At 41.1% G+C, this 12,754-nt stretch overlaps 1 protein-coding gene across 1 annotated transcript in view; it reads right to left on the reverse strand.

Moving 5' to 3' along the window:
• LOC308101597 (uncharacterized protein) overlaps positions 1-12,754 on the reverse strand; it is a gene marked incomplete at both ends in the record, with an annotated part of 46,802 nt that overhangs the window by 17,509 nt on the left and 16,539 nt on the right. Inside the window, one exon of the mRNA XM_080451018.1 lies at positions 7,504-7,776. Within this exon, the coding sequence (XP_080307144.1) occupies positions 7,504-7,776 (273 nt within the window). The remainder of the gene's footprint in view (positions 1-7,503; positions 7,777-12,754) is intronic.

The raw sequence follows: 12,754 nt of genomic DNA on the forward strand, positions 1-12,754 counted from the left end.
GGTCAGGTCAGGTCAGGGGGAGGGGGGGGGGGGGGGGGACCAGCAGCATTCAGTAGCCGAATGGCCGTGGGGAAAAAGCTGTGTATTGGAAATACTACAGTAAAGTAAAAATACCTCAAAATTGTACTTGAGTGCAATACTTCAGTAAATGTACTTAGTTACTTTACACCACTGGTTAAGTGCTAAAATCCCCAATGCTGATGAAAATGGCAGGCAATCTACAGGCTCACAGTGAGCTTGTAGATCGGCTATATTTGCCCCATTTCAAATATGACTTAAATGGTTGAGGGTCCCGGTTTGGTTAAATGTGGTCACCCTACACCAGTGGTACATTTAATATCATGTTTAATATTTAAAATGTGTTAAATGTGGGTTGTGTGTGAGTGAATGTTTAGTTGAATAAATAAACGTCCTCTTGGCGAGCGACTGTAAACGCTAGTGGTTCATTAATCCACTGTAGCACTAGCCCCTACGGAACCTCTCCCTCCGCTAAGTAGCTCCGAGATGAGGTCCCTCTTTAATTCCTGCCGGCTGCGGTACCCATTTTCGCACATTTTCCACTTTTACATGTTTCTTACCCCTTTCTGCACATCGTATCCAAAAAGCAAAGCAATTGCGCCACTCTCTCAGATGTTTTAAGTTCTAGCGGAACATAACAGCTTCCAACGTGTTGAAGAAAGTATTTAATTTGCATCGGATTTCATCCGGTTCCATAATATTTTGCATTAGAAGATGCAATTCAACATTTGACCAGTAGGGTAATCAGTAATGTTATCTCTACGGCGCAACTCTTGCGCAATGTCTTAAAAACATGGAACCGGATGAAATCCGATGCAAATTAAATACTTTCTTCAACACGTTGGAAGCTGTTATGTTCCACTAGAACTTAAAACATCTGAGAGAGTGGCGCAATTGCTTTGCTTTTTGGATACGATGTGCAGAAAGGGGTAAGAAACATGTAAAAGTGGAAAATGTGCGAAAATGGGTACCGCAGCCGGCAGGAATTAAAGAGGGACCCTCATCTCGGAGCTACTTAGCGGAGGGAGAGGTTCCGTAGGGGCTACTGTAGCACCTGTGCTGTTCACATTAGCTGATCCCCCCCCCCCCCGAACCCACACACACACACACACACACACTTGCTGTAGTAATGTTTGTCATTCCAGTAGCCTACTGTATGTAACTTTACAGTAAGTAGAAACTACAAAATAAATAAAACTTGAAGAAAATTGCCTATATAATACGTTTTCTCACAGTTTAAAGATGTCTCAGATAGCACAGGTTTAAATATAAACGTGGTCTTCATCAGGATGTGGTTTGTGTGGTTTTGCCTATGGGTTTTGCACTTTTCATACTGACAGCAAAGCTGTTTTCATCAATACCCCAATCTACTGTAAATTATTGCTTTGAATTCATTCATTTAACTTATTTTTTAAATAAACACTGCACTGCCCCTTTACCCATCAGAATGACAACTATAGTCACCACAGAAGCAGGGATGGCGTTAGCCCTGAGTCATGGAACCACTTGTTCCTGGTTTGCGATCTTTTTTTTATATTTATAATTGCCACATCTACATTAACGTTCAGATTTCAAATATAACGTGCTTACCTTTGAGCCACGGATGTAACAAGTTGAGGCGCATAGGTCTAAGTACCCATATCTTCCGTATTGTTCAATAAAAAGCATTTTAATCCGATCGGCGGACATTTTCTATAATTTTTTGTAATGTTTCAGAGTGCAATACACCTTCCAACCAATAGGGTCGCGTAGTTGAAAGCATCGGAGAAAAATTGGAGAAAATGGCTGGCGATCGGATTAAAAAGCTTTTTATTGAACAATATAGAAGATACGGGTACTTAGACCGGTTGCGCCTCAACTTGTCACATCCATGGCATGGGGGTCAGTGCTTTATATTTGAACTCTGAACGTATATGTAGATGTAAGAGTTGTAAATGTAAAAAAAAAAGTCGCAAACAAGGAACAAGTGGTTCCATTACGCTTGCTACAGACGAGCGTCATGTGAACCATGGATAGGACCGTCCGTCCCACACACACAATGAATAATTTGCAACATAATAGCAAGAATAGGATAACGCAATGGTGACTATGAACCAGCAACATATTCCACGTACCCATAAAACGGTTATAGGGTGCATTTTTCACCACCTTTTCCCAAGCTGAATTCTGCACTTAAACTGCAAGGCTGCAGGGCTGTGTTGTTGAACTCATACACAGCTTAACGTCGGGAAAGTTACACGACTCACTCGCCCAGGTGGTGTCAATAATACTAATCACCGTAATATAGTAACAACATTCAGAATCACAGCGCTGCCTGTTTTGGATTCCGCACGTTATAGTATATTCATTCATTTGTTCGTCTAGTTATGCTATACAGTATGTAGTATTACCGTGCGGTATTGAAAACTGATTCATGGATTAACTTCAACCTGGTGTTTGCACTTTCTCTATTTACGATCCGTACATCTATATAAACGTTCAGATTTCAAATATAAAGTGTTAACGCCATTGCCAAGGATGTTACAATTACGCACGGGTTTCTCAGAAGTACCTGTATCCTCCGTATTGTTCAATAAAAAGCATTGTAATCCGATCGGTGGCCATTTTCTCATAGAGTTATAATGTATCAGAGTGCAATACACCTCCCAACCGAAAGGGTCGCGTAGTCAAAGGCATATGGAGAAAATGGCCATCGATCGGATTAAAATGCTTTTTATTGAACAATACAGATGACACAGGTACTTTTGAGGATTCGTACATACATGCAACATCCATGGCCATGGGGTAAGCACTTTATATTTGAAATATGAACGTTTATGTAGATGTACGGCATGTAAATGGAGAAAGTGCAAACACCAGGTTGAAGTTCATCCATGACGGTCGTGACAGACGATCGACCGTCATGTATCCATGGCTATTTCTCGCTAACATTTCCCGTGTTTTTAGTTTATTAAAATAATGTCATGCACATTTTCAGGCCTTGTTGACTAGATTTAGAAGAGATTTTAAAGCTCTTGCTCCTGAAATGATCGATTATTTATAAGGGGAAAAGCCGTCATTTAACATGCAAGTCAATGGGTGACAACACTTCAACCCTATATGGGTGACTGGAGTCCCCCAGCCCCCAGGGCTCTATACTAGTGTCTTTATTTCATTATTTATGTTATTCTTTAAAATGTATTCTGTCTGTCTGTCTGTCTGTCTGTGTCACACAAGGGAACAGGTTTTGGAGGAGGTGATAAGGGAGTCCATTTCAAGCATAGGCAGTACATTGAAAAGCGCAACACTGCCCTCCACAGGCAAGAGTTGCTATTTACCTTTCTGGAGGCCAAAAGAGGAGCTAGTACCAGTGTCCCTGTAGACAGACGACCCCTCCCCTTTTTTGTATATATTTTGTATTTTTCATGCTTTTTTTGTACATAGCAGTATTTTTTCTCTGTATTTTTTATGTTGATTTTTGAACTGTTTGGTTGCTACTATATATATATATATATGTCTATGAAATTAATTCAAGGACCCCAACTGTCCGCAAGGACTTTTTTGGTCGGACCTTTTAGACAAAAGTATTATAAATGTAACTGTTGTTTTTGCCTAATAAGTTTTTGTAAATGAATGGAGCAGAGACATGATTCAAGATAATCAAGTATATTTATTATAAACCCAACAGGATAATATCACCTCCCCAAATGGAAGTTACATTTTAATTAAACACAATTTAATGTTAAAAAGGTAGATAAGCACTATAATAAAATACACAAGTGAAACCACAGTCAGACTGTAGGGGGGAGGAGAGATATAAGGGTAGAGTGAGGGTTCAAACACTTCTAAACTGTAAAAACACTTACACACGACACTATAGGTGGGTTAGGTGCACAGTACACTGCAAACCACACAGCATGCAGTGGATAGAAGGGGGGCCAGGCCCTCCAGACAGTTCTCCCCCACAGTGCGACTGCGGTCGCCTCCAACTATCGGGGTACAAGAAATGACAATTAGCAATATAGTGGCAGTTGGGTTATCAATGAAAATAAAATACAATGCATAATAAATAAGGATCTAACAAAGGGGCAAATGCAGCAATGGAGCTAGGGAGCGCCTATAAAACAGTTAGCCCCCACAAGGCATTATATACAATAAAAAAAAAAAAATACATTCAAATCAAAATACAGAATAGTACCTCAACAGTCAAGGTACGTGTGTATAGGGCAGGGGCGCATGACTACACAGGGGCGCATGGCAAGAGTACACAGGGGCACAATGGGGAGTACACAGGGGCACAATGGGGAGTACACAGGGGCACAATGTACACAAGCCTACACAGAATTATGTTAGAACCACAATATGAGGACACAATATATACAAAGGCAACATTACTCCACGTACCTCAGGTTAGGTGAGGTTTGGCCCTAACACCAAGTGGGCCGAGTGCCTCTATCTGCTTTAGTTTTTGAGTTGGTTGATCCCCATCAAGGAATTTGGTTTTACAGAATGTTTTCTTCCTGGTTGCCATGTAGATTCTTAGTAGCCCTGCATATTTGCCTGTTTAAAATTACATTGTTTTTAAATCGGTCTTTCATTCTGGTGCACGAATCCAAGCTGGAAACATTTGTTACAGTACTTATAAGAATTGTATATGTCTACCGTGAAAAAAGAATGCAGTTCCTGAGTGGGGATCAATGAAAGTCAGAAACAGAGCACTCGGCCCACGGCCTATGGCCTACAAACAGCCTCTGATCCTCATCCTCAACCCTGAGGCAGAGAGGAGGGCGCCTGAGGAACAGGACCATTAACAATAAATACAATGTTCTAAACAACAGTTTAAAAGCAAAACAACAATCCATTATTTACCTTGCTCAGACAAGCCAGTGCCTACAGAGAGCCAAGCATGAATGAGTGAATGAGCACCAGGCTTTATAGGGGAGGGGCTAATCAGTGACTAATTACACCTGAGTAATTGGAGAGTGGACACAGAAGCCTGAATGGAGACAGGTTACACAGACATAAGATACATAAAGTGACAGTAAAAGAGTAACATTCCCAGAGAGTGAGAGAGAGAGAGAGAGAGAGAGAGAGAGAGAGAGAGAGAGAGAGAGAGAGAGAGAGAGAGAGAGAGAGAGAGAGAGAGAGAGAGAGAGAGAGAGAGAGAGAGAGAGAGAGAGACACAGACAGACAGACAGACAGACAGACAGACAGACAGACAGCGCCCTAACAGAAGGTCTACAGTATAGTCACACAACATGGCTGCTCAGTGGGTCTCAATGTGGGGTCCATTTGGTTCCATTTGTACACTCTCAGAGTTACAGACCTGTAAGGGTCCATTTGGTTCCATTTGTACACTCTCAGAGTTACAGACCTGTAAGGGTCCATTTGGACCCCTGGTGGTCCCCAGACCACACGTTGTAGACCCAGTGGTTCAGTCTAGATGAGTTCATGTGTAAACCCTTGAGCAGAGGGTTGTGGGTTCAAATCCATGTGTTGATCAGAGTGTAATGATCACACAGTATGATACTACTGATCAATATGATCTTTATTTAATTCATGATTTATCATTCTATTCTATTTTATTCTTTGTGTTATTCTTTAAAATGTCTTCTACATCTTTATGTGTTTTATGCAAAACATTTGAATTGTCTTTTGAATTGTGGATGAAATGTGTTTATTAAATGTGTATTTAGTAACTGCTGTGTCTGTCTGTCTGTCTGTCTGTCTGTCTGTCTGTCTGCGTGCGTGCGTGCGTGCGTGCGTGCGTGCGTGCGTGCGTGCGTGCGTGCGTGCGTGCGTGCGTGCATGCGTGCGTGCGTGCGTGTCACAAGGGAACAGGTGAAAAGGGGAGTCCATTTCAAGCATAGGCTGTTCATTGAAAAGCGCAACACTGCCCTCCACAGGCAAGAGTTAGCTATTTACCTTAGATTTCTGAATACTGTTACTACTAAGAGTAGCAAAACTAAACAATATAAGCCTGGATATCGAGGCTAACTAAGAGTGTCACACAAACCCACACGCACGCACGCACGCACGCACGCACGCACGCACGCACGCACGCACGCACACACACACACACACACACACACACACACACACACACACACACACACACACACACACACACTCTAGGACATTAGGAAGACAACCCGGATCTGGATCTTAAAATAGTCATATTAACAGGACGTTTTTTTATTTAATTAACTAAAAGAGCTCCTCCTCCACTGTACAATGTAAGTCAATGAGGAGCATATTTTAAATGATTCTAATTAATGGAGCAACTATTATAGATTTCTTGCCCACCTTTGGAGTTACACAGTGGTCGAAAAAGTACTCAAATGTTTTACTTAAGTAAAAGTATCAATACTGCAATGTAGAAATATACTCTGTTACAAGTAAAAGTCCGGAATACAAATTTACTTGAGTAAACTCAAGCGACGCATTGTGAGCTTGTAGATCTGCTATTTTCAAATGGCCGAAATGTATATGGCTGAAGTGGTTAATGTGTTTTGTAATTATAATCAAAAGTAACTAGTAACTAAAGTTTTCAAATAATTGTAGTGGAGTAAAAGTACAATATTTGCCTCTGAGTTGCAGTAGTGGAGTAGAAGTAAAAGTACTGAACACTGGAAATACTCCAGTAAAGTAAAAGTACCTTGTACTGAAGTACAGTAGGCCTACTTGAGTAAATGTACTTAGTTACTTTACACCTTTGGAGTTACAAGGTAACTATAACCCTAATCTCTCAAGAACAGATTCAGAGCTGCTACTGCAAAGGTAAAAAAAGAAAACTGCAGAGGGCGCTGTTTTTCCCTTTTCTTTGACGATGGGTTCCCAGATTGACACAACCCAACCTTGTACCAAAGTGGTCTGGCCCTTTAAGGCCTGTTTCAAATACAGCTAAAATTTCATTTGATTAAGATTAAAAATGGGCTAAATTATTGTAGAATCACTTCTCTATAGCAGCGAGGATATTGCAAGTGGGCCCCCATATAATTAGCAAAAGATATGTGCTTTAATATAAGATAAGATTTTAATATAATGTGTAATATAATGTAATACAACATTAATACATACACAAAAAAAACTATATGTAAAAAAGCCATGCTGTTTTTAAAACCTTGAAAATTTCTTTTTTTATTGTGATACATACCAATAAATAGGATGTAAATTGTCCACCGCTGCTATTATATGAATGTCTATGACTGTTCTTTACAATGCAGACACACTGAAATGGATTGAACCAGTAAACAAACACATGCATTTATTTAAAGTACTTTTATTATGGAGACCATATAGTACAAGTCAGTGGTTGAATCAGACAATCCACTCATTAGGGACAGAATGTACGAAGTGCACAGACAGAAGGAAAACTGTTAAAACAGCTTGTGTAACTCCACATCATTTGCACGGTTGTAATTCCACAGTTTAAACCATTGCCACTGCCACTGCTAGGCCACAAGTTGTAGGTCACTCTGGAGCCATCCGACCACATCCACCAACCCTCCTCCACCCTGTCAAACATTCCAAACCAGGTCCATCTCCATTGCGGATCAAAGTTCCTGATGAGGGTTTGGACAAAGTCGTTCTCATCCTCGCTTTGGATGGACACCAGGTTGGCATCCTGAGAGACGCAGTTCCGTTCCGCTTCACCCCAGGTGAAAGGTGAAGAGACGTACTTGTAGCAGCGACCGTTGAAGCTGAACCAGAACATTGGACAGGAGCCACGCTCTAGCTTCACCTCAGCCGAGGGAGCAGCGGCAGCGTCCACGGTGCCTGTATACACACACAAGAAAATAAAAGGTGAAAAACACAGTGTTGGAATAAAAGAAACATTTTTGGTACAAATGCTACATTTGTACACTCAGAGTTACATTTACGGATGTTACAGTGTAGTTTTCCAGAGATATAAGGCTTGTGGGGGTCCTTGAAAGACAAAATAAAAAAGTTTTGACAACCACTGCCATATGAAACCATATGCCTTTTAAAATAACCATTATTTTAATTTACCGAGTGCCATGAGGCCCAGCAATAGGAGTTGAGGAACCAGCAGCATGTCAGCCTGAGGTGGTCTCTGTGTCAGTGGATCTTGGGTTGGGGTCTTCTTGAAGGGTCTGTGTGTGTCAGTGGATCTTGGGTTGGGGTCTTCTTGAAGGGTCTGTGTGTGTCAGTGGATCTTGGTGTGTCTTTTTATCTGCTCCAAATGAGGGTGTCTTAAAAGCTGGCATCATTTGATTGGCCGCACTGCATTAACAGCTGTGGCGTTCCCATGTTCATTTGAGACAGAGAGAGAGTGAGAGCGAGAGCGAGAGCGAGAGAGAGGGGGTAACTCTACTGGGGTTTACTATATGAATTCATGTGTTTCACAACGGAGAAACACATTTAATGCATACTGTAGGTAAACATATAAACATATTTTATTTTATTATGGAGAGTCAGTACAAGTCAATGGGTTGAATGGGACAATGTAGTCATTTGGGACAAACTGTATGAGAGTAACTACTCTGAGAGTGTTTAAATGGAACCAAATGGACAAAAATGGGGGGTCTGTCTGTGGACTAATATGCTGGGTGTCCCGAGTCAAGACAGATCTCTGTAAAACACTCAAATGTCCTGGTTTTAAACATTCACCAGAAAATATGGTCCTGTTTTTTCTCCACAGTTAAAATAATAGCACTTGTTTCCAGTGTTTACATAGATGCTTATCCTCCTGTTGTGTTCTGTTCAACGATGCAGTCATGTGTGTTAAGTGCTAAAATAATTGTTATTTTCCTGATGAAAATGGCAGCTAATTTACAGGCTCACAGTGAGCTTGTAGATCGGTTATATTTGCTCCATTTCAAGTAGGACTTAAACGGTTGAGGGTCCCGGTTTGGTTAAATGTGGTCACCCTACACCAGTGGTACATTTAAAATTATGTTAGATATAATATGATAAATGTGTTAAATGTGGGTTGTGTGTGAGTGAATGTCCAGTTGAATAAATAAACGTCCTCTTGGCGAGCTACTGTGAACGCTAGTTGTTCATTAATCTACTGTAGCACCTGTGCTGTTCACATTGGCTGACCCCCCCCCCCCCCCCCAGCCTGTATGGGCTTAAGGGTTATGGATTATTACATACTGTAAATGAGAGATAAAAAGTGGTGTAAAACGACATTATGTTGCCTATAACAGCTAAAGTATCAATGATGTGATTAATTATTATTGGGCACTTTATTGGGCTGGTCTTAATGACAATAGGTTTAAGAGAGCTCAAACACATACAGTAAGTGCAAGTATTATACAAAATGAAATGTAATATATGTTCTCTTTAATTCATTGTTAGTTAATTGATGTCAACACATTTAGATTAGCACTATTCAAAAATAGAAAGAGGAGAGAGAGAGAGAGAGAGAGAGAGAGAGAGAGAGAGAGAGAGAGAGAGAGAGAGAGAGAGAGAGAGAGAGAGGGAGAGGGGGGGTAATATGAGAGAGAGAGAGAGAGAGAGAGAGAGAGAGAGAGAGAGAGAGAGAGAGAGAGAGGGGGGGGGGTAATTCTACTGGGGTTTACTATGAATTCATGTGTTTAACATCAAAGAGACGCGTTTAATGCAGGTAAACATAGGGTAAACATAAACATATTTTATTTTATTATGGAGAGTCAGTACATGTACAAGGGTTGAATGGAGTCATTAGAGACAATGTAGTTGTAGGAGGCGCTCTAAAATAACAATGTTGTCATTAGACAGACTGTAGGAGGAGCTCTAACAGAACAATGTAGTCATTAGAGACAGACTGTAGGAGGAGCTCTAACAGAACAATGTAGTCATTAGACAGACTGTAGGAGGCGCTCTAACAGAACAATGTAGTCATTAGAGACAGACTGTAGGAGGAGCTCTAAGAGAACAATGTAGTCATTAGAGACAGACTGTAGGAGGAGCTCTAACAGAACAATGTAGTCATTAGAGACAGACTGTAGGAGACGCTCTAACAGAACAATGTAGTCATTAGAGACATACTGTAGGAGGCGCTCTAATAGAACAATGTAGTCATTAGAGACAGACTGTAGGAGGAGCTCTAACAGAACAATGTAGTCATTAGAGACAGGCTGTAGGAGGAGCTCTAACAGAACAATGTAGTCATTAGAGACAGACTGCAGGAGGCGCTCTAACAGAACAATGTAGTCAATAGAGACAGACTGTAGGAGGCGCTCTAACAGAACAATGTAGTCAATAGAGACAGACTGTAGGAGGCGCTCTAACAGAACAATGTAGTCATTAGAGACAGACTGTAGGAGAAGCTCTAACAGAACACTGTAGTCATTAGAGACAGACTGTAGGAGGCGCTCTAACAGAACAATATAGTCATTAGAGACATACTGTAGGAGGAGCTCTAACAGAACAATGTAGTCATTAGAGACAGACTGTAGGAGGATCTCTAACAGAACAATGTAGTCAATAGAGACAGACTGTAGGAGGATCTCTAACAGAACAATGTAGTCATTAGAGACAGACTGTAGGAGGCGCTCTAACAGGACAATGTAGTCATTAGAGACAGACTGTAGGAGGCGCTCTAACAGAACAATATAGTCATTAGAGACAGACTGTAGGAGGCGCTCTAACAGAACAATGTAGTCATTAGAGACAGGCTGTAGGAGGAGCTCTAACAGAACAATGTAGTCAATAGAGACAGACTGTAGGAGGAGCTCTAACAGAACAATGTAGTCATTAGAGACAGACTGTAGGAGACGCTCTAACAGAACAATGTAGTCATTAGAGACATACTGTAGGAGGCGCTCTAATAGAACAATGTAGTCATTAGAGACATACTGTAGGAGGCGCTCTAATAGAACAATGTAGTCATTAGAGACAGGCTGTAGGAGGAGCTCTAACAGAACAATGTAGTCATTAGAGACAGACTGCAGGAGGCGCTCTAACAGAACAATGTAGTCAATAGAGACAGACTGTAGGAGGCGCTCTAACAGAACAATGTAGTCAATAGAGACAGACTGTAGGAGGAGCTCTAACAGAACAATGTAGTCATTAGAGACAGACTGTAGGAGGCGCTCTAACAGAACAATGTAGTCATTAGACAGACTGTAGGAGGAGCTCTAACAGGACAATGTAGTCATTAGAGACAGACTGTAGGAGGCGCTCTAACAGGACAATGTAGTCATTAGAGACAGACTGTAGGAGGCGCTCTAACAGAACAATGTAGTCATTAGACAGACTGTAGGAGGAGCTCTAACAGGACAATGTAGTCAATAGAGACAGACTGTAGGAGGCGCTCTAACAGAACAATGTAGTCATTAGAGACAGACTGTAGGAGGCGCTCTAACAGGACAATGTAGTCATTAGAGACAGACTGTAGGAGGCGCTCTAACAGAACAATGTAGTCATTAGAGACAGACTGTAGGAGGCGCTCTAACAGAACAATATAATCATTAGAGACATACTGTAGGAGGCGCTCTAACAGAACAATGTAGTCATTAGAGACAGACTGTAGGAGGCGCTCTAACAGAACAATGTAGTCATTAGAGACAGGCTGTAGGAGGAGCTCTAACAGAACAATGTAGTCATTACAGACATACTGTAGGAGGCGCTCTAATAGAACAATGTAGTCATTAGAGACAGACTGTAGGAGGAGCTCTAACAGAACAATGTAGTCATTAGAGACAGGCTGTAGGAGGAGCTCTAACAGAACAATGTAGTAATTAGAGACAGACTGTAGGAGGAGCTCTAACAGAACAATGTAGTCATTAGAGACAGACTGTAGGAGGAGCTCTAACAGAACAATGTAGTCATTAGAGACAGACTGTAGGAGGCGCTCTAACAGAACAATGTAGTCATTAGAGACAGACTGTAGGAGGCGCTCTAACAGAACAATGTAGTCATTAGAGACAGACTGTAGGAGGAGCTCTAACAGAACAATGTAGTCATTAGAGGCGCTCTAACAGAAGGTCTATAGTATAGTCTCACAACATGGCTGTTCAGTGGGTCTCAATGTGGGGTCTTACAGGTAATAGCACTCGTTTCCAGTGTTTACATAGATGCTTATCCTCCTGCTGTGTTCTGTTGAACGTTGCAGTCAGGTGTGTTAATAAGTGCTAAAACAATTGTCCCCAATCCTGATGAAAATGGCATCTAATTTACAGGCTCACATTGAGCTTGTAGATCGGCTATATTCGCTCCATTTCAAATAGGACTTAGACGGTTGAGGGTCCCGGTGTTGTTTAATTTGGTTTAGTCACCCTACACCATGTGGTACATTACAATGTTTAATAATTAAAATGTGTTAAGTGTGGGTTGTGTGTGAGTGAATGTTCAGTTCAATAAATAAACTTCCTCTTGGCGAGCCACGGTAGTGGTTCATTAATCTACTGTAGCACTGTAACTTTATGAACTAAAATACAAATACGTTCGGCATAAAAAAGACAATAGAACGTTAATACTAGTCATTAAGCTACTAATATAGACTGAAGTAATTAAAGCGGGTCATGTTTGCATGTTTGGAATTGTAACAGCTGAAATCAATAATATATCACTATTCCCATATTAACCTGCGGGCCGCATTAAGTGAAGATGGGGGCCGCATGTGGCCCCCGGGCCGCCAGTTGCCCATGTCTGAGCTAAAGTATCAATGATGTGATAAATTATTATTAGCCAACTTGACTAAGAGGCACTTTATTGGGCTGGTCTTATAAGACAATAGGTTTAAGAGAGCTTTAACCACTTTAACCTTTTTTATACTTTGGGTATTCAAAAATAGCAGATCTAC

The sequence above is a fragment of the Gymnoscopelus braueri genome (assembly GCF_963280865.1).
Source record: "Gymnoscopelus braueri genome assembly, chromosome: 15".
NCBI classification, from domain to species: Eukaryota; Metazoa; Chordata; class Actinopteri; order Myctophiformes; family Myctophidae; genus Gymnoscopelus; species Gymnoscopelus braueri.